This window comes from Aptenodytes forsteri, unplaced genomic scaffold, assembly GCF_000699145.1.
Source record: "Aptenodytes forsteri isolate BGI_AS27 unplaced genomic scaffold, ASM69914v1 Scaffold486, whole genome shotgun sequence".
NCBI classification, from domain to species: domain Eukaryota; kingdom Metazoa; phylum Chordata; class Aves; order Sphenisciformes; family Spheniscidae; genus Aptenodytes; species Aptenodytes forsteri.
Window position 1 is genome coordinate 347115 of NW_008795717.1, and position 22272 is coordinate 369386.

Consider the following 22272-nt stretch of genomic DNA (forward strand, 5'->3'; position numbering starts at 1 on the left):
GCAGTGAAGTGTGGCTACACCTTATATGGATGTACATTTGTTAACTTTAAACTAGCTAGCTTGAATACCAGTATCAGTGCAAGCATAGCACCATAGCGTTCAGCAAAGCTAGATCCAGAGGCTGGGTAAATGCTCCAGCATTTAGTGCCCAGTGAACCAAACTTACCTGTTCAAAACTGGCTCAGGTACACCAGCTGGAGTACCTGAGCCAGTATATAGCTATTCTCCAGTTGCTCAAAGGCACATCACTCCAATTTCAGTATGGCAGCAAGTCGATTTTTTTTTTTTTAGTATCTGGTTTTCTTTCTGCCTGAAGCAATCTTTTTCAACACCTCTTTCCACTCTCCTTCCTTTTTCTAGACTTTAACCTTGTAAGTCAAAGAAAACAGCATTATAGCAAGCTTGAAGTTCTTTTGCAGAAGAAATTACTGATTATTGAGGGACATCATTTAAATGTTATCTAAAGGTGCAGTGTGCTGATTAAACTGCAGCTCAGGATTTTCCTGTTTAGGTTTGTCAGTAAGACTGTGCCAAAACCAGGTGGGAGTATTTTACATATGAGCTTCCCTCTGGCTTATTCATCAGCCTGTAGGCTGCTATAGGATCCTCACTAGGCTTCTTCGACGTCTGCGAGCCTGAAGGAACCTTTTCAGTTAACTTCTGTTAGTAAACTACTTCCCCAAACACCCACTTTACACAGGCCTAGTTGGGGATTTCATTCAGATAAAAGCCAGAGTTTTTGAATCTTCATTTATAATATAGGATGTTACAGATTTATCTGTTAAGAAAGCTGGTTTTTCCCCTTCATGGATATGATGTCCTTTTCTTTGCTGCTTAATAGAAGTTTCTAAGAAGAAAATATGCCTAGGAAAACTCCTAGGTCTGTTTTCAAACTCTCACATTCCTCCCCATATTCCCTACCCATCACCTTCCCAACACATTCCTCTCTCTTTTTCAGGTGATTTGGTAAATCCTAAAATCAGAAGGTGGTGCAAAGCCAGTTTTGTGTCTCTTAGCAATTCATGAAGAAGGTTAAGCATAAAGAAAATATTTCTTTAATCTAAAATTTTTAAACAAATGGAATTTTTGTCATCACCCAGGAGACTGTTACATAAAAGGCAAACATATTCCTGCACTCGTTTTGATTCTTCATCTCCCATCCCTGTCTTGTCCAGCCTTGAAATTCCTGAAAAGTCAATATATTGCATATGTCTGCTCCCATTTTCAGATGTAATCTAGTTTCTTGGTGATTCAGCTTCTGGTGTGTTTAAGTGACTTGTATTTTGCAATATGTTAAATAGCATCCTGAAATGATCGAGCTGGAAATTCAGGACAAATATTTCTGTGACTGACACAAGTGTCTCAAGAGGAACACCCTGAGGCCTCCATTCACATCATTCTGTACTTCCTAGTCTTGCCTGAATAGAAGATCTTATGCTTGTTTTTCAGAACTTTTATTCTTTTTGGAAAGGCTTCTGTATTTGTTATGGTAGCAGTACGGGAGGAAACGATTTCTGCTTTAGGAAAAGTTGGTTGTGGGTTTTTTGGTTTGTTTGGTTTTTTTTTTAACCCTGACAAAGTGTCTATCTTGCATGCCCAGGTTTTTTCTTGTACTGTGATTTTTGGTTGTCTTTTGCTTGTTCTATCCCTAAACATAGGCATGGGAAGCTCCCTCAGAAAGCTGTTCATTTACTTACTTCAGGGTGTTTTTGAAAAGACACTTGCAAAAACCTGGGTTTAAGATACTGATAACATCTTGACGATAAAAGCCACAAGACATTACAGGAAAGAAAAATGCATAACATTAATTTTAAATGGCCGGTAATGCTAGTGTGCAAATTTTAGTGCACAGGCCATCAGTGAGAGTGTACAACTCTGAAACTGTTTTGGAGTGCGTGTCCTGATTTGAAGTTACGGACATGTTTTGTTTGAGGCTTTATGGTGTGGAAGAGAACCTGTTCTAGAGCCCATGCTTCTGTAGCTCTAACAGGAAAAGACAGTTTGCAACACAATTTCATATTACAATATATGAAACATCCTCCCTTTTAAAAAAAAAAAAAAATATTAAATTAATTAAACTACACTTCCAAAAGTGTAGTTTAATTATTAAATTAATTAAACTACACTTCCAAAAGTGTAGTTTAATTATTAAATTAATTAAACTACACTTCCAAAAGTGTAGTTTAATTATTAAATTAATTAAACTACACTTCCAAAAGTGTAGTTTAATTATTAAATTAATTAAACTACACTTCCAAAAGTGTAGTTTAATTAATTTAATAATTAAACTACACTTTTGGAAGTGTAGTTTAATTAATTTAATAATTAAACTACACTTTTGGAAGTGTAGTTTAATTAATTTAATAATTAAACTACACTTTTGGAAGTGTAGTTTAATTAATTTAATAATTAAACTACACTTTTGGAAGTGTAGTTTAATTAATTTAATAATTAAACTACACTTTTGGAAGTGTAGTTTAATTAATTTAATAATTAAACTACACTTTTGACTTTTGGAAGTGTGTTTGGGGGGAATTATCATCTGCTACACTGAACTTAATTCAAAAAATTGTTTTCATTTGCTCTTTAATTGATGATTTGATTTTATAAAACGTGTATGAACAGTGTGTTGTGAAAAGTTTTTTTATTTTGAATTTTTTAACCATTAACAATAAAAGAGTGAAATGGTACACTTTTATTTTCTAGTCCTCTTTAGGAAATTCTTAAAATTAGTAGTACACTTGTACAGTTAACTTCCCACCGATTCTGATAACTGAGCACCAACAACTCAAGATTTTTTCCTTTTTTTTTTTAAAAGAAACTTTAATTGAATTTAAAAGGTGGAATGAAGCACTTGAGCTTAAGGAATTTATTTTAGCTAATCTTCATGTAATGTGGTGTACTCCAAGTCTTAAATAAAAATAGCCAGTAAACATCAAGTGTAATTAAATTGATTTTAAATCCATTTAAACTTGACCAAGATGGGGGCAAGGATTATGGGAACATAGTCTGAATCTTGACCTTGTAAGAATATTTGATGCAGCATTCAGGACAGTTTGTAGATTTTGGCCTGTAACAGCACATTTCAAATACCTTAAAGATGTTCTTGCTATTAAATATACTTAATAGGCTCAATTTATATAGGCTATGTTTCTAGAGGTTTTGGACTTGCTGCTGTTCACTTCAGCAAGTGTAGGCAATTAAACTAGATCAGTACTTTTGAGAGGATGCACTGGAAGCTTGTAACTTCTGGTATAAGCGCATTACAATGTGTATGTATATTCCCTCTGACAGTCCTGCTCACCTGAAAGTAAACAACAGGATTTTGCAGGTGTGGTTAAACTCTGAATGTTTAATATCACTCCAGTGTGTGCCTCCACAGTACATGCCTCCAAATTGTGGTGTGTATAATGAAACCAAATTGATAGCTTTTTGGGACTGCTTGAACTAAAGTTAACGTAATTAACAATAAAAACTAGGCTGAAGAGTTAAGAAAATACTATTATTGCCACATATTTAGTGTGGATTGCCTGTGCTATCTATAGTGTGTTACTTCTGGAATGACAGCCTACATTCAAATTTCTTCGTCTGATAAAACTGTGGGATTCATTACCATGAGTAACAAAGGAATCTGCCATGCAGTAAAAAGGGTGTATATAGCAGCCTGAAGCTTTCCTAGCGCTTCATTAAATAAGCAAATAATAAATGTATCTTTCTCTTAAAAAGGGGGGAGGAGCTATTAAAGTTTTGAATAATTAAATTATTCAAAGCAGAAATTCAACTTGAAGGGTATTCACCACGCACAGAATGACTGGTTGGGCCTGGTTGCTTTCTTTTCCTCTATCAAATCCTCAACCTCTGACCTTGCATTCAAGAGGTTGTCTTGCTTGCAGGACTTTTAAGTTGCTTTCTAAGTAGGTTTTCCTGTAAAAGGGTCATAAAGATTGGATAAATAAGGCTTTAAATCTTCTTGTAGCTTCTTCAAGAAAGGAACTGAAAGTCCCTTGAAAGTTAGAGACCTTAAACCTCTATGAGAAAGTCTTTTGTATAGAAAAATCTCTTCTTTCAATGTGGAGGAAAAGTTTGTTAGTAAAATATATCCTTTACAGTGCTCTGTCTGGCATCCCAAAATTCAGGCTAAGCTAGGGATAATAGCTTCCTGGCCAATTCAGATGTATGACTGAGGTCAGGCTTACATGAAGCTGAATTCTTTCTGTTCTCTAGGGTTTTAAAGAGATCAGTAAAAAACTTACTTAAATCTGGCTTCTTGTTTGACTTTTCTAAGCTGTACTAGGTTTGTTTGCCATGAGGCGTGTTCTAGGGATGTCAGAAGGAAGGCTTTTGGAGATCGTGCCAGGTTTATTGCTAAGCCCAGGATCTTGTTCCACGTGACAGTGTTTGGTTGGCAATGTAAGGATCTTGGGATCGGTTCATTTAGTGGCTTATGCTAGAATTCAAAAGTATCTTTACTGTTTCCAGTGCAGTCATCTGGTACCATCCAAGAGAGTTGTTAGCATTTCTGTGGGTAATTGCTCATAGATAGAGAGGCTCTTCAGACATTTAGGTATTGTTAGATCACACAAAAAGCTTAATTATTTTCACTTTGGAACTTGTGGTTTCTTTATTCTCTGTTATGTCACATTACCTCATCCTTAAGAGTAAAAAGCTCTTGGAAAAAAATGTTTTCCATCCCACTGAAAGCTGCTGCTCTGATATGTGTAATCTATTCTTGATGTCTCTGGATTCATTGGTGCTTTTGGCCTTGTGTGCCTTTGGTCAGATTAGGCCAGAGGATAATGGCTGTGGAAAGTATCTTCTTCAGCCTCACCTTTAGATAAGAGGGACTTCCCTGTTCCTGGCTTTCTCTATAAGCATACCAGGATATTCTAATATTTGCAAGAGATGATGGCAACATATGTTTGGTAGTTGTATGAGAAGGCAAACCTTTTTAGGCAACTGAAGCTGCTTGAGCAAAAACTGTCCTTGTGTTAACGTGGATTATTTTGGAACCAGCCAAAGAAACCTGGTTTCCTGGGACCTTTTGAAGTTTTGACTTGTACACTTTCTGAGGGAGGGGCTCCAGGATGCGTTGCAAAACCTGTCTTGGAATCTTTAGTCTTGCTGTTGGTGGAAATAGTTTGGGTAAAAATAAACCATCTGCTTTTAAGGAAAAGGGAGGCTGGTCAATGTTAATGAGAAATTAGTCCATTTTAAAAGACCAGCCTATTCACATAATAGACTTCATTGTGACTGATTTCAGTATCATATTCCTTTCTAGAGTTTAATTTTTTTCTGTGCATCTTTGTGGTAGCTGAGCTCACTGCCAGTCTCTGGTATTGACAAATCTGTGTGATGCGCTGGATACCAGCTTAGATTTGGTAGATAAATCCTGAGGCAAGATATGCTGGAGTAGTCCTATGGTCACATTGCATGTTTTCCTAATGTGTACCAGATTAAGTTCAATCAGTCAGTGTAACAATTACGTGGGTATACTGTACTTTCAGTAAAATGAATAATTGCAACTAGGGTTTGTGCTTGAGTAGGGGAGAGAGGATTGATAAATCACTGGGTAGATTAAGAGTTTTACTACTTGATTTCTTTTTAGGTACAGAGTGTTTTGAAACCCAGTCACCACAAGGATGGGCAGGAGCTTAATGCTTTGCTGAATGCCCCTCACATGCAGGTAAAACAAAATGGAACTTCTAATCTATGGGATGTATTTCTTGATGCTGTTTTCAGTATAACTTATTTTTTGCAAATGTTTTGGGCTGACTGAGCAAGGGTGGATTTTATTCTTCAACTCTGTGCAAATCTCTCAATATTTTTCTAGGATGAGAAGTTTCCAATTTCCAGCACCTAATGGAAACTTTGCATCAGGTGTAGTGCATGACTGTATTCAGCCCTTGCTAAATTCTACATGTATTACAGGGTAGTTTGCACATAAACAATGTAGCAGTAGATCAGTAGGGTCAGGGCAACACATGAGCTGCTTTTGCTTATCTGTGGTTTTTTTTTAATTTGGCAGCTGTTTCATGCTTACCATAGGGTGCATAAAGGAAATTTTGTCCTGTGGTGGTGATGTAAATCCATGAGTAGTTTTCACTGCAGTAACTTCTTACGTCTGTATCCTCAGTCACATACATAGTAAACCAATATCTGGTTTTTTAGGAAGGAGAAGCTGTAAGTACAGTCACAGTTGTGTGTCCAAAATTGCTTTTTTATTCTTTTCCAATCTGAAAGGAAAGTTTTGGAAAGTATGTAGCAGTAGGTGCTACATAGCTGTGATAAATGATCTTTTTTTATTGCTTGAGTCAGCTTGCAATATTCTATAACCTGCAAAGACTATTCAAATTGCAGAACTCCATTAAACTCTACTATTTTGTATACATACAGAAAATTTCACACTTTATAACTGAGCTGATTTTGTTTAACACTAGGCACTTTTACTGGCTCATGATAAGGTTGCGGAACAAGAAATGCAACCAGAGCCTGTGACAGATGAAAAAATTTATGAAAATGTTGGCGTGTATGGAGGGGAGACGGTTAAAATAGTTCGCATTGAGAAAGCTCGGGATATTCCCTTGGTAAGTACTGATACTCACTGGGTTATATATAAAGGAGGTAAGCTTTTTTTGTCCTTTGAAGATTGCTATGAAAGTTTTGGAATTTGACTGTGGAGGTGATGTTTAACTTGTAAACACTCTCCCTCCCTCCAAAATGAGAAATAGTCACAGACGATAAACTTGGGTGTATCTTCATGTAGCAGTAGCCATACTACCATTTAGAATCTGTACAACTTCTGTCAACTTGGGCTTGGACAGGACTTCTTGACAGAAGTTGCTATCCCAAGCTTTGCTGCAGGGGAGCTTATAGCCTTGTGCCAACCATGTTTGTTTTTTTTTTTAGCAACTCTCATCTTCTATTTTGCATCTTTCAAATAAGTGTTTCCTTAGGAAAACGTTTTTGAAAAAATCATGAATCTCATGGTGTGGAGCAATTCAGTTCTTCAATCTTTAGTGCAGCTTAAAGAAATTAAGTGGTGGTTTTTTTAAACTGGAGCATTGGGTGTATGCATCCGAGCTGTTAGTTGCATTCTCTTTCAATATAAAAATGTTTCTCCACTCGCTTGGAATATATACAATAGATGGCTTTGAGTTTCATAGATATAGTAAATTCAGAATGTGTTGTTACTACGCAGGGTGCTACTGTTCGCAATGAAATGGATTCTGTTATCATTAGTCGAATAGTGAAAGGAGGTGCTGCAGAGAAGAGTGGGCTGTTACATGAAGGGGACGAAGTTCTGGAGATTAATGGCATTGAGATTCGTGGAAAAGATGTTAATGAAGTTTTTGACCTGTTGGTGAGTTGGACACTTCTTGTTTTCCCTGCAAAAAATACTGATTTCATAAGACTGAAGCCTGTTGGCTCTGCTTGTCATTTGTACTCATATTTAGCATTAGTTTAAAAGTATTTTCATTCTGATAGCTAGTCTTTATATGTGGAGGGCCATTTCAAGTTTTCTTTCTGATGCATAGTATGATATTAATAAGTATAATGGCAGTTATCTGCAAAAATGAAGCCTACAAATGTGGAAGAGTCAAGCTATCATCTTGAGACTTGCTTTTAATGATTTCTAAGAACAACTTTGTTTAGCTCTGAAAAGCCGTGATTTTTCATCTTTGTCTCTGGTTGAGTCCACAATTAATAAATGTATGGCTGTGTGATTATGGTAGTGTCTGGCTGGGATGGAGGTAATTTTCTAGCAGCTTGTATGATGCTGTGTTTTGGGCCAGTTTTAGACTGAAACAGTGTTGACAATGCACCAATGTTTTAGCTGTTCCTGAACAGTGCTTGCACAGAGTCAAGGCCTTCTCTGTTTCTCACTCTGTCCCCTGCCTGCAAGTAGGCTAGGGGCGAGTGAGAGGTTGGGAGGGGACATAGCTGGTACAGCTGACCCAAATTGACCACAGTGATATATCATGCCATATAACATCATGCTGAGCAATAAAAACTGGGTGGTGAGTGATTGCCTTTGTATCACTTGTTGGGTTGGGTTTTTTTCCCTTCACTTATTAAACTGCCTTTACCTTGACCCATGAGTTTTTCTTGCTTTTGGTCTTCCGATTCTCTCCCCCATCCTGCTGGGGAAGGGGAGTGAGTGAGGAGCTGGTGGGTGCTTAGTTGCTGGCCAGACTTAACCCACAACAAATGGTATCACAACGGGACCTTTACATGACTAGACTTCTTACTTTTTCCCTCCTGATAAAAGCCGTTTTGTCTAGCAGTTTACCAGCATAGACATTTTTCTGTTTACTACACTTTTTCCATTCATGACAAAATTATACATCAGTTCAAAAGCACCTAGTCAGTACAACAGGCAAGAAATCCATCAGGAACTAGTAAATGCAGAGGTACTCTCTCTGAAAGACCCTGTGAGGTAGAGTGTCAAAAGCTGGGAATTACCAGTATTTTCTGTTGCCCAATATTGCTCTTTTCTCATGCTTTTTCCCAGCACCTGCTGTTAATCAGTGTCCAAGATGGGTCATCTGGAACGTGACTATGAATCTTTGGTCTGATTGCAGCAGGCAAGACCATTCTGTCAAAGTGAAAACAGATGAAAATGACAATTTTTTAAAAAGTTAATTTATAACTTTGGATATTTCCAATGTTTTGTATCACTAGCATTTATTTAATAGGGTCTTTGGGGGGAAAAAATGAGAAATATATTTAGTAAATCTTTGAATTACTTAGATCTATGCTCTATAGGTGAATCAAAATCAGGACAAAGACGTGGGTTCTGCTGTAGGTTGCATTATTTTAGGAAGAATAGGCAGCAATATCCATAGATGAAGTTGTCTCATGCTACAGTAAGACTGTATTTTTTAATGGACAATTTACACCTTTAGTTGGATTTTTTTCTGAAATTTGCTGTTAAAATTTTTCAGCTAATGCATGGAATGAGGTCAAGTGGAGGGAAGTAGAGGCAGAAATGTGTGGGGGTTTTGTGGTTTGTTTGGGGTTTTTTTAAGCCATTTAAAAAGATTCTTACAGTTATTTGAAAAGCCTTCAATCTCCGTGTGTTTTTTGGATCAGAGATATCTGAGATTCTTCACGCTCTGTAATTGTCTCCATGGCCATCTGTATTTTTTTTTTTTTAAAAAGCCATATTTAGCTAAGCCCTGTGCTTCTGAAAAGAGTGTTTTGGAGATGCTTGACAGATAATTCAACTCTGGCAGTTTAGTTCTCTGCAGAGAGATTGTTCTGCTCTTGTGCAGCTCCTGCAACCTAGAGTTACAGAATAAAAGATTTAAAACCACAATACGTTAACATAAGAGAAAATTATTTGCTGAAATTTTTTTTAAAAATTCATTTTTAAAATGTATTTTTAAAATCATTAATTTAAAATAATATTTTTAATTCTTTGTATGTTGTCTTTTGTATTTTGTAATGTGGGATTAAAGTTTTAAAATGCTTCAGTCCCCCCAAAAGACTTAAAAGAAGCACAGAAGGAAATTACTTTCCTTCTTAATTTTGTCTCACCACTTGCTACTCAAATGATGATAAACTGCGCATGACTTTAGACAAGACTCTTCACACAATCACTGTGAAATTCTATGCATTCCTAGTGGAACTATGCATGCTGACTGAAAATTGTGGATTTTCCTTTCCTGCAGACTAATCATGTTATGCTCAGTTATGGTTACTTTATTTAAGCCTTAGGTCTGAATTTTTTGATACACATGCATACGCTTTGCTTTTATGCAACATAAATTGTTGTGTTACGGTTCATGGAATGATGTATAGGAAGAAGTGAGACCCGTGTAGACCTTGTCACGGGTTGGCACTTGCATTTTATCTAGATACTCGTTATGCGTGCAAACACACTCTGTATACAAGAGTATGAAAACAAATAAAAATTCTTTAAAGCCAGGACATTTATTATGTTCTACTTTCTTAGGGGGGTGATTGCAATATTGATATTAAGTACTTTGCAGATGCAGGATTTGAGTGTGTTAGTTAAATTTTTAAACAGTGTTTTGTATACTTTAATAATGCTAACAGCACAAAATCATAGTAGAAATGTTTAGATTTGAAAACACTGTTCCACTTAAGCAATTTTAGAAAAATAATAATATTTTATATATTTTTTTTCTTCCCAGCATAGATCCACTTGTTGGTATTTTTGAACAGGACAAGAGAATATTATTTTCCATTTCTTCTAAGTCTCTGCTTGACAGAATTGCAGCTGCTCCATTTCAAATAGAAATAGTTTATGTATAATCAAGAATGCTGGGCTTTTAAAATCTGAATATCAACATTTGGCTTTCTAGCCTGTCGCTGAATCACTGCATCTGTGTCTGTACTATATCTTTTAAACCAGTTAAGGGGTAGATGATGTGCTGTTAGGAACTGCCTTTTATGGGAATTTTTGAAGCATTTTCTAAAATATGTTGTTTATTAAAATTCTTAACCTTAAGCCATATTTTGATACTGTATATGAAGAGTGTATTTTTCATCTCAGGCTGACATGCACGGTACTCTGACCTTTGTATTGATTCCCAGTCAGCAGAGCAAGCCACCTCCTGCGAAGGAGACAGTTGTAAGTAGCTCTACATAAGTTCATGAGCTTGGTGATAAATACCTTGTTTTTCCAGTAATGTGTAGAAAGTTCTTCTGTAGGTCATTTACATTGTAGAACAAAAACAAAAAATTGTTTAAATTGGTTTAATTGTTACCAGACTAACACCTGAATTAACTATTGAAAATGATAGATGGTGTTAAGCTGAAACTCTTAGTATGATTTTAACTCAGTTTCTAAAATAGTAAGAAATTATAAAAGTAGAACCACCTGTGCTTCTGAAATTCTATTTTGAAATTCTCAGTTTCTCTATTTTTTTTTTATATATATATATACACATATAAAAATTGGAATGCTGGAACTTGCAAATATGCTTTGGGAGGAAAAGTCTGTATACTGGAAACTTTGTTCATTGTCTTTTTAGCTAACAGACTTTCCTTGAGTCAGCTTTAACAGTTTGAAGAAAGAATCCACAGATTTATATCACAGCCAAACAAAAACATTAATGGTTGGTGACAAAGTAAAATATTTTACAAGTGAAACTTCACCTAAAGCCTAGCAAAGGGTTTCAATCTGTGTATGTATTATAAACAAATCAGAACATCTCTGATACTTTTTGAATGCAAAGAACTTAAATCAGTAGCTCAGGGGTTTTTGCGTCCTAAAATGGCGAGGAAATTGCATAGACTTTAGAATTAACAAGAGTTAAATACAGGCCTTCATCTCCAACCTAGCACGACTGTCTTTTCCGTTCCTAAGCTAGGTAACGATTCCATCCCAGTATCTCCTGTATGCCCCAGATAAAGTTTCCATTTTATAGGATCTTGGTGGTTTTATATATCGGAGCTCCACTGCAGTCACAGGAGGATGGGGTGTAATTCTTCAGAAGTCACAGGTTTTTTTTCCTCTATTTTTACGTTTGATCTTCCACAGATACATGTGAAAGCGCATTTTGACTATGATCCCTCTGATGACCCTTACGTCCCCTGCCGAGAGTTAGGCCTATCTTTTCAAAAAGGAGATATACTCCATGTGATCAGCCAAGAAGATCCAAACTGGTGGCAGGCTTACAGAGATGGAGATGAAGATAATCAGCCACTGGCAGGCCTTATCCCTGGTAAATAAAGCTCTAGAAAAAGCTTGACAGCCAGTTGTTCCCATAGCCATAGGGGCAATATTCTGGTTTTCAGAGACTCGTATACTCTTAAGTATCCATTACGTTAAATATCTGTGACTTTGAACCTTTTGCAACAGAGCTCGCTGTTGGTTATGTAATTCACTTACTTAAAAGGTTGACCTTTTAGAGGCATCTCCATGTGTACAGATGCTAAATGCAGAGTAAACCTACCACTTCCACTGCAGTTCACCTTTCAAGAGCTACTCTCCTCTTCCTTTATTCCTCCACCTTGGGGACTCTGTGGATTCAGAGTTCCCTCTGCTGGCTATGGCAGAAACGTGGGACTTCAGCCTGCTTGTTCTCTGGAAATGAGAGCAGCTGTTAGGTTTCTTACTATATTTAGTATACTTGAAAAATGGAAAAATGTTTCTCTCTTCGTGGTAACTCTTCTGCAAGTTTTCACTTAGCAAAAAGCTTTGGTTACTTGTAACAGTCATGCTTCCTTTCTAACTGCTGGGGGCCTTTGAGTAATAGGGTTTTCAGACAACTGAAGTCAGTATATAATTTTTGCATTGAAATATGTACTGCACTCTAGTCCATTAAAGATCTGCTGATCTGTTGAACACAGTGAACAAAAAACTTTTCAAATTCCATAGAATATCACACTGTTACTTTGACATTTGAGTAAGTTGAGAGGAACGCCGATTTAAATATAGGCTAATCTTTTTCAAGCTGAAGTTCAAAAGATTTAGTATAAATAGAACACATTTAACATACAAAAATAATTAGAAAACCATATCATCATAGTGGAGAAATGTAGTCTTCCCAGTAGTTTCAATTTTCCAGGCAAAACTGTCCAGAATAGTACAAATGCTCTGCAAAGTCTTTCTTGATTAATGTATTTTTGAAGCAATAAACAGGCTTTGCAGCAATTTTAGTTTCTCTTTTTAAGTTTTAATTAAAACTTTTTAAATTTAAATTAAATCTTTTTAAATTTCTCTTATGTCATATTCTACTACAACCTTGAAAGATGTAAAAGCTTAGGAAAAAGTAAAATGAGTGAGTCATTACAAAAAAAGTATGGAAATAGTTTCTAAATTTTAACTGCTTTTGTACTTTTTTTTTAAATTGTATTAAGGAAAAAGTTTTCAGCAACAAAGAGAAGCAATGAAGCAAACCATAGAAGAAGACAAGGAGCCAGAAAAATCAGGTTGGGTATATGCTTTCCAAGGAAAAACAATCTAACTCTATAAGAGGTGCTAATTAGTGATATCTGGAACCTTGTCATTGTAGAGTTGTGGAAAATTCTTCCATTTTTTTGTAATACAAGCGGGATGAGTCTTTGAAATTCTTCATGTAAATACAGGTCTGAATTTAGCACTTTGTTGCATAAATCACGTGGTTTTTTTTCATAACTATGTGCAATGTAATTAGGATGATGTAGGGGAATCTGGAAAGCCCCTTTTTTCTTAAAGAATTGTATCTGCCATGACTCAGTTGAAGACCTTGGCATGCGACATTTGCTTAATACACCAAACCGTTGTAATGAACTGAAGAATATTAAGCCTTTTCAAAACTGCAGAATAAATTCTCCACTTTAAAGATCCAGATAGTGGGTGGGATGAGAAGCTTTTTACTGTATGGGTATTTGATTGTGATGATTTTTATTTTGGTTAGGAAAACTCTGGTGCGCGAAGAAAAACAAAAAGAAACGGAAAAAGGTTTTATACAATGCAAATAAAAATGATGGTAAGCAACATCTTTTGCACAGTGTGTGCACTTAGAAGCAACTATAAAAGATTCTACAAATAGCCTTGTGAAAAGAATGCTGAAATTCAGGATATGATGTTAGAAATACTGCCTGATTATGTTCTGTTTGGGAGCAGTAGTATGGCTTGTAATAGCATGTAGTGAAAAATGTAAAAGAGGTGGCAGAATTTGTAGGGTCATTTAGTCTTTAATAAAAACCAGATGATGGGGTGAAAAAAGATAGCTTTTTAGTCATGGAAGCACTCATAATTTTACAATGATGAACCAATTTATTATGGTTTTGTAGTATCATCTCACTCTGCATAATTAAGTTTAGTAAATGGAAACTTTCTCCACAGAGAGTTTGTAGGCTATTTGTACTATATTCTTACAAAAGTACTTTGGGATTGGGATGACGGTTGTTGTTGTTGGGCATAAAGTGTTATTCTTGTACTAGAAACTTGTTCCTTGGCAAGAAAGTTGTTTCCTGAGTTTATGCTACTACTTATATCAGCAGTAAGTGGAAACACATTTCTTTCTCCAGAAAGGAGGGGGGGGGGAAGCCTTATCTTACTGTGCAAGTGATGATCTTTGGGGTTCTGTTGCTTTGGTGACTTGCAGTTAGATGCTGGGCAGAGAGTCAGGAGCTGCCTGAAACTTGATACCACATGACGGGCAATACATGCAACTAGCAGTAAAGTATGTTGTGACTATTTTATTGTTCCTCCCTCAAGATTATGACAATGAGGAAATTCTGACCTATGAGGAAATGTCACTGTATCATCAACCAGCAAATAGGAAACGGCCTATTGTTCTGATCGGCCCACAGAACTGTGGCCAGAATGAATTGCGGCAGCGACTTATGAATAACGAAGTAGATCGCTTTGCCTCTGCAGTTCCCCGTAAGTTTGATGGACAGATACAATTGCTTATTCTAAACATTGTCTGCAGACAAATCCTTTTGTGTTGAAAACAGCAATTACGAGTTTGAGGGGTTTGAGCAGGATATAGTCAGCTCTTGGATAAAGGACAAATAAAGTTACATCTTGTGTGGCGAAAAGTAGCTTTGGTAAGTCAATGCAAATCCAGTGTCCCAACACAGTGTTATAGAGGCATTATAAGACATGCGTATATTTCAGTTTGAATAAAATTGGAGTGAGTTACAGAAGTTTAAAAAAGAAACTAGTACATCGGTCAAAGAATTTTTAACCTACATATCCTGCATAAATTTAAACTTAGGTGGCTTTAGTGCCTTCCCAAACCACTTACGTTTCAGTGAATTTTATATTTTTAATGTGTAATGTACCCTAAATTAGGTTTACAAACAGCTTAACAATATAACTTGTTATAAACAACTAATAGCTGTTTTCACATCCAGAATGCAGCTGCACAGATGAAACTATTCCTTTCCTTGTTGACTATTTTTTTTTCTTCTAGATAATGTAAACAAGACCTCTAAATGTAGGTTCAGCCTTTGGCAACTTAATCTGTCCAGGGATGTTTATTGTAGAAAATAAAATACTTGCATTTCTTGGATATTTCAAGTGCCTTTTTTTGCTTGGTTAGCAGTGTCTCTCCTAAGAGAAATACTTATTTCTCCTCTTCAGTTCTACAGGTGTATCACTGTCTTGATTTCTTTTTTGTTGCTCTTGTTTGTAGATACTACTCGGAGCAGGCGAGAGACTGAAGTAGCTGGCAGGGATTACCATTTCATTTCCCGACAGGCATTTGAGAGTGACATAGCTGCAGGGAAGTTCATTGAATATGGAGAGTTTGAAAAGAACCTTTATGGTACTAGCATAGACTCTGTGCGGCAAGTAATCAACTCTGGCAAGATATGCCTTTTAAATCTTCATACCCAGGTATGGCAAAGCTGTTGCCTGTCGTATTTTAATTGCAGAAGCTACTGTGAAAATCTAAAGAGCTGTATTTGGTTTATATAAAAGAATGTGTTTTCAAGGTCCATTTTCATGTTTATTCCAAGTTTTCTTTCAGTGGTGCTCAGTTAACTCCATTTAGTGTGTTATGAGTACAGCCTTCTTGTTCCTTGTTTGGAAATATACGCATCTTCTTTATCTGTGCTAAAGGTAATAGGGGCCTTAGTTCTCACCGGCTTCAAGTATCTGGAAACCATCTGAATTGAAAAACTAAATAAGATTTGTGTCTCTCAGTCTTCCAATTACTCTGTGAGCTCTGAGGTTTTTGAAGGTGGAGAGGAAGTTGTTTGTGATTATACTTGGAAACTGCATTTTGGGGAAGTTTATGCAGTTCCATAACAGATAGGATTAAAGTATATCACATCAACAATATTGGAACGCTCTTTACCTATGACCTTTTGATTATGGAGAAAGAAGGGATAAACTATGCATACAGACCTCAACTTGGAAATTTAGTCAAACGTGGGAAGAGGCAGAGTCCTGGAACACAGCCCATTTCTAATACATACGATATGTATGAGGTCTGCTGCTGTTACAGATGCTGCAAAAGAAGCCCTAAAACTCAGACACGTCAGTAAAGTCTGGTAGTATTGAAGCTATAATTAGCCATCACCAGTTGGGACCACGTGGTACTTTAGAATAGCTCATGGGTATCGCAAAGCCTGTAATAAGCTGAAAATTCATAATACTTTGAAAATTGATCTAATTCTGTGGTTATAAAAATATATCTCGGAGACAAGTTGTTTGTCCCGAGACACATAGAGGGAACCTTTTGGAAAAATCAAACTACAGTTTGGTTCTTTTTATTTCCTGTCTCTTAATACAAATGTAACCTGCCAAAAAAATATGCTAAGCATACAGTAGTAGTGGATCTGATACCTTGTTTTTTAATCTTCAAAACAGAAAAGGTTAAGCTGTAGTATTTAAAGTAAACTGTAGTATTTAAAGACTCCTCTCTCTGTTAAAAGCTGATACCATTCCTTAGCATTGCAAGGAAACTTACTTCAAGGTAGGTGACTTTTTTTTTTCCTTTTGCATACCAAAAGATATGTTCCTTCAGTTTAGTTACGAAGAATATTCTTGAACAAAAGTAAATGTTTGGGTTCCACGAAGATGAAAAATGTTGGAATATCAATTTTGTAGGAAATGGTGACTGAACTCATGAGTGGTAATGATAATACTGTTACGGTTAATTATACTGCTGTTAATATATTGTACAATTGTCACTGTGTTTGAAGAGTATATTATCAATTATAGCATGTGAATAATGCATTATTAAATGCCCTTGTCGTGTGGAACTGTTAAATATTTAATAAATCCTATTTCTGCAGTCACTGAAGACACTACGTAATTCTGACTTGAAGCCATACATAATATTTGTTGCACCACCTTCACAAGAGAGATTACGTGCTTTATTGGCCAAAGAAGGGAAAAACCCAAAGGTAATGTGTCCAACGCTTCTTCTGAAACCATGCTGCTTTTTATTTACAGGTCTGGAATGCTTTTGGTAAACAAATTTGTATACTCTGTTTGGAATTGGGAGATGGTAATAGTACTGACAATATATGGGAAGTGGTGTAGTTGAGATCTGTGTGCTCCAGATTAGTAGGCAGACCATACTAAGGGAAGAGCTCAGGATGCTTTCACCTCATGGAATGTGAGAGGTATGAGGCAAGGGAATCCACTGCTAATTTAATAATCCTGGGGCACAATGTCTCAGTTGTGGCCCTTGCATTTGGGTACAAAAATATGACCCTTTATTTCAAAACTGTGGAAAACCCAACCTTGTCTTCAAGTAAACCTAAGAGTAATTCTAGGGAGCAAATGATTATTGTTTTTCTTTTGAGAACTTATCTGCCCTTGGAAAAGCATTTACTTGAAAATGTATTCCAAAACTCTTCAGATAAAGTTATTTTGATCTTGATCCTGTAGGATCACTTTTCATGTTTCAACCAGAGTCATGTCAAGATCTCAACTTATCCAGTTCAGATCGCTTAGTTAATGAGAAGTTAGTTCTGCAGAATGGAATTGAAACCCATAGATTAAACCAGGATGTCTGAAAGCTCAGAAAAGGTCCTTACCAGCTTATGAGATACAAAGTACTTATTGCTAGGATAATGAAATGTGTTGATCTTCAGCTTTTTAACTGAAATCTACCCTACAGTGGTTGGTGGGAGCACTTTGCCACCATAGAGTCTTCAAAGTACTAATTGAACATAATGCAGCTCATACTGAGGAAGAACAGTCTTCCCAGCGTAACTCAAAGGGACTCCTGATACAGCTGTTGGTCAGGAATTGTACCTCACTGTGTTCTACGGCTGTGTTGTTTTGCTTTCCTTGTTTGGTACAAGGGTGGTGTATTGCCTGGATATAAGATCTAAAAGTTCATTAAAGTCCAAGTCTTTAAACAGAGAGATTTTTCTTTTTTTTTTTTTCTTTTTTTATTTTTATTTGCCTGAGTCAAATATAATCGTGGACTTTAAAAGGGCATGCTTCCTCCTTCGTGGTTATGCAATGAATGAAACTTTATTTTAGGGAAATACTTCATCTTATGTATGTCCTGGTTTTTTTATTGCAGTAATCAAGGAATCCATTTGCAATAAAAATTAATACACTGTTATTGGTGTTAAACTATGCCTGTTTTCTTTCTGATTAATCTTATTGGAGTTGTATTTATTTCAGTTGGGTAAACGCCACTATGTTAAACCCCTTCCCCTCATAAAGAAAAGGGTATTTCTTGCATGTATGCCTGTATGTGGCCTTGATTTTTCTTAAGTGTGTATAGTGCCTAGAAAAAAAATCTTGAAGGCCTGAAGTCCCTTTTGAGAATATCCTCTTTAGAAAATTATCTCAAAAATTATACCTGAATACTCCTTTGTAATACAAAAATAAGCTGCAGAAGAGAAAAACACACACACTTTTAGAATCCAAGTGTAAACAAAAAAATCTGAAGTAAAACAAGCCATTTCTACTTCTCCCTCTGCATCATTTATCTATATCTGCAATATTCTTGCTTTTAACATACTTCCTTCCAGCTCCCAAATCATGTTTTCCACTTTTCTGCAATGTCATTTACCTGATGCTATGGTGATTTGATCAACTTAAATATATAGCGCTCACTGTGGTTCTCATTGCTGTTTATTGGTGAAAATACTTCAATGATAGCTGTTGCCTTTGGCTGTTTGGTGTTTGTAGTGCTACATCTTCAGAGGAACGCTGTCTTGTTCTACGCCATTCAAACTTATTCTCACACTCTCTCTGCCATCTCCAGTCTTTTTCAGAATGATAATGGGCTCAGCAATCTAACTTATTTTTCAGAAATGTGATTTAAGAGCCTCAGTAAGATGAATGTCATAAAATGCGCAGTGCTAGATCTTCTTCGTTTACTTCGGTCTGGGACAGTTATTTGCTGGTTTGCCACTTATGGCCAATCAGAAAGGATTGTCTTGAATGCCCTTAGCTTTCAAATATGTATCATGGTTCAATGTTATTGTAAACTTTTCAATAGCTGGTAGTAATACCATGAAAATTTGTGTAAAAGACTTTTCTGAGTCGAGTTGTTACCTTTCCCTACTCTGTGGCTGTGGGGGAGAATTACACACGTACACTAATTCTGTTTTTGATTGCAGCCAGAAGAGCTGAGAGAAATCATAGAGAAGACAAGGGAAATGGAACAGAACAATGGCCACTACTTTGATACCGCAGTTGTGAATTCTGATCTTGATAAGGCGTATCAAGAGTTACTTCGGTTAATAAACAAACTTGACACAGAACCCCAGTGGGTGCCCTCTACCTGGCTACGATGAGAGAGCAATTCCAAGGGACAAATGGACTTCAATCTAGTAATCTTTCCAAGGAGATCGTGTGTAGGTCTGTCCAATTCTAGTATAAATGCGTGAGCTCTAGACCTCAGTGGCTGCATCATTTGCTAGTGAAATTGCGTATTATTGAAAAAATACGCTTATCAGCTTGTGAGCCGATTTAACTGATCTAATGATTGTCCAAGTTTTCTTTCTCTGTGGTCTAGAAATGGAGACCTTGTCAGTACTAAATTCTAAAGCTTTAGATAGATTTTTCTAGTAACTACTTTTATACATAAATCCACCTTTTTTACCTAGAATCACCCTTATGAAATCAAAGATTTTTAAGTGTGTGTATATATACAGTCTATGCTGTCACATAGTTATAAATATGAATGTTATTTAACACTTAACTTAATGACTTTGTGGGACATGATGGTAGTTCAGGAGAATAATTCTACAGATCATTGGGCAGAGAAATAATCTACACGTGAAAAACGTTAATGAGAAATCTCTCCTGTTCAAAAAATACACAGAATGAAGATGCCGCTCTGGTCTGGAGCTGCCCTGTGAGGCTTGAGTTAATATTTTAATTCTCAAAACATTCTTTAATTCCCAAAACATTCCATTTTCTAATAGCACTGTAATTGGAAAATGTGTATAATGTAAATATTTCAACCCTTATGTCTTTTTAGTCAAGACTTTTTAAATCAGATTTGACTGCACATTAATTTTAGGTCCAATCAAAGATGAATATTATATTGATCTTTTAGATGTGATATTTTTATGGAATTTTCTTTAAAAGATATTGACCAATTGGAGCCGCTGTTTTCCACAGATCTGTAGAGATATTTAGAAAGGCAGAGGTTATATTTTTGTGAAAAATATATAGTTATAAGACATGCTGCTTAAAAGTCAACTTAAGTTCTCATGTTTTATAACAGAGTACTGACTAAACTAGACTGATGTGCTGAACATTGGAAGATAGTGGGGTTTTTTAATCTCTGCAAGTGGTTCATCTTGTGGCTGTTGGTCTAATGGATAACTAACTGGAATTAAAATAGCTGAATGTAGCTACTGCGTTATAAATGAGTATTGTAATTCACTAGCCAACATATTGTCCTGCCTTTGCTCAGTACTGCAGTGAAAGTATGTGTAAAACACTGGTAACTGACTGAGAAGTCATAAGAAAGGGGAATATTTGTAATGGTTAAAACAAACAAAAAAAACTTGAAAGAAGTGAACAAAAGGCAAGGTCTGTCTGTATCGTAGTGTGTTCTGCAAAGCAGATTGGAACATCTCTGCATCCTCGAATGATTCTGAGCTGTGAAGGTTTAACTACTAAGGCTATGCATCTGCAGTAGGGCTGTTCTGTCGCTGAAGCTAACTGAGTAATAGTATCTTGGCTGTTTTGGTTTTGGGTAAGGCTATGCATCTGCAGTAGGGCTGTTCTGTCGCTGAAGCTAACTAATAGTATCTTGGCTGTTTTGGTTTTGGGTAGCACAAAGAACCTTGACTGTGAATATCTCTTAATTTTAGCCGTAGTGTTTCTTTGTTACTACAGGTAAAACACTGGAGTTGCATCAATGTGTAGTTCACTCCTGTTTAATGTTGAAGGATGAAAAAGTTGATTTTTCCCATTCTGTCTTGCATATATTCTTCAAATGTTAATGGAACAAATTCACACCCATAGTTTAATAGAGAGCTCAAAGTATACAGCAGATACAAAGAAATTGTCAGGTAACTATCCTAGTTACTGAACTAACATTCAGTACATTTTTGTATTGAAAAATGGAAGTATAGAGTGCATTTGTGTCTTGTTAGAAAGCGAAATTATTTGCTGGTTTAATTAGTATTTAGGGCTGAAAAGCAATTAAGCAATTAGTGAGGATAAGTAATGACCCTTCAGAAAGAAAAGGGGTTGGAAACTTTAATATCTTTAGTTCAATTCAGTGTTAGAAATAATGTGCTAGCAGTTGGCCTACGGGCTGGATATTCAAAATAATGGCTTTTTGCCTCACATTGCAGGCACGTTCTCAGTTTAATCCATAGTTTATGACAACTACAATGTTTGGGTATATTGGATAGTCAGTGTTTCATAGATGACAAAATATTGTATCGATTCTACCCTTTTTTAAGAAAGATCATTGTAGATGTATTAGGCTTTTTGGTATTGACTGTTTCATAGTTGGACAAGAAGGTGGAAAGCAGTAAAATGTGTTCGTCAAGGGTAACCTAGCTCAGCTACGTAGGTACTGTCCAAATTCTTGCAGTCACAATCAGCTCAAGATGGTTGCTGAACCCCCTTAGGCATTCCGTGTTCATAGGCAGTGTCAGTCACAGTAAATCATGCTGTTAATGTATTTGACTCATGTTTGTCTCCCCAGTTTTTCTGAAATGGTGTACAGAAGCTGTTTTTATACAAATAAGCTTTTGAATGTAGACTTAAAGAACGTTGCTTGAAGTTCAGCTCTACTCTCTTAATTCCCAAGGCACATAGTACTTGCTGACATCCCTGTTAGAGAGGTGCTACGATAGTTTATAACCAATGTTAGCTTTGTCTCCTGCCGAAAGGAAAGGCTTGAGCAGCACTGAGAAATGTACCTGGCTGGCTGGCTGCTGCCAGTTTGGACCTGGAACTACCTTGTGTAAGAAATTATTCTGCCTTCTTTAATGAAGAACGTGTGTTAATTCCCTTGAGAGTAAAAGAGACTATGCAAACTTCACTGGTGAAACTCTTCAACCTTATCACAGGCTTTGTAGTGAGCTGTATCAGACTGAAATGAGGGTATCTGCATTTTTACCAGTCCAGATTTAATTAAAAATAAATGTTAGCTGAATTGCATAAAAGAATTTTTGAATGTAATTATATGTGACTTTTTAAAATATAAGATGGGGGGTTTAATGCCTTAAATAATTAAGGTAACTTTACTGAGACCTGTGGTTAGCCCCACATTGTAGTTTTATACATGTATCTGCACTCTGTATTTTGAGACATCATGAACTGCACACTAATGTAAAAATGTAAAATATTTCTAGATTTAAAATAAATCACTGTACAATTTTACTTCTTGTAGTGGATCTTGGGAG

The 22272-nt window shown here is 36.2% G+C and overlaps 1 protein-coding gene across 1 annotated transcript in view; it reads left to right on the forward strand.

Annotated features, from left to right (window-relative positions):
- Nucleotides 1-20591, forward strand: part of MPP5 (membrane palmitoylated protein 5) — a 37106-nt gene extending 16515 nt beyond the window's left edge. Inside the window, exons 4-14 of the mRNA XM_009283525.2 lie at nucleotides 5606-5683; nucleotides 6438-6584; nucleotides 7199-7360; nucleotides 10523-10600; nucleotides 11513-11696; nucleotides 12835-12906; nucleotides 13374-13445; nucleotides 14180-14347; nucleotides 15105-15307; nucleotides 16714-16824; nucleotides 19012-20591. Coding sequence (XP_009281800.1) covers nucleotides 5606-5683; nucleotides 6438-6584; nucleotides 7199-7360; nucleotides 10523-10600; nucleotides 11513-11696; nucleotides 12835-12906; nucleotides 13374-13445; nucleotides 14180-14347; nucleotides 15105-15307; nucleotides 16714-16824; nucleotides 19012-19188 — 1452 coding nt within the window. The 3' untranslated portion in view covers nucleotides 19189-20591. The remainder of the gene's footprint in view (nucleotides 1-5605; nucleotides 5684-6437; nucleotides 6585-7198; nucleotides 7361-10522; nucleotides 10601-11512; nucleotides 11697-12834; nucleotides 12907-13373; nucleotides 13446-14179; nucleotides 14348-15104; nucleotides 15308-16713; nucleotides 16825-19011) is intronic.
- Nucleotides 20592-22272: the final 1681 nt, after the last annotated feature.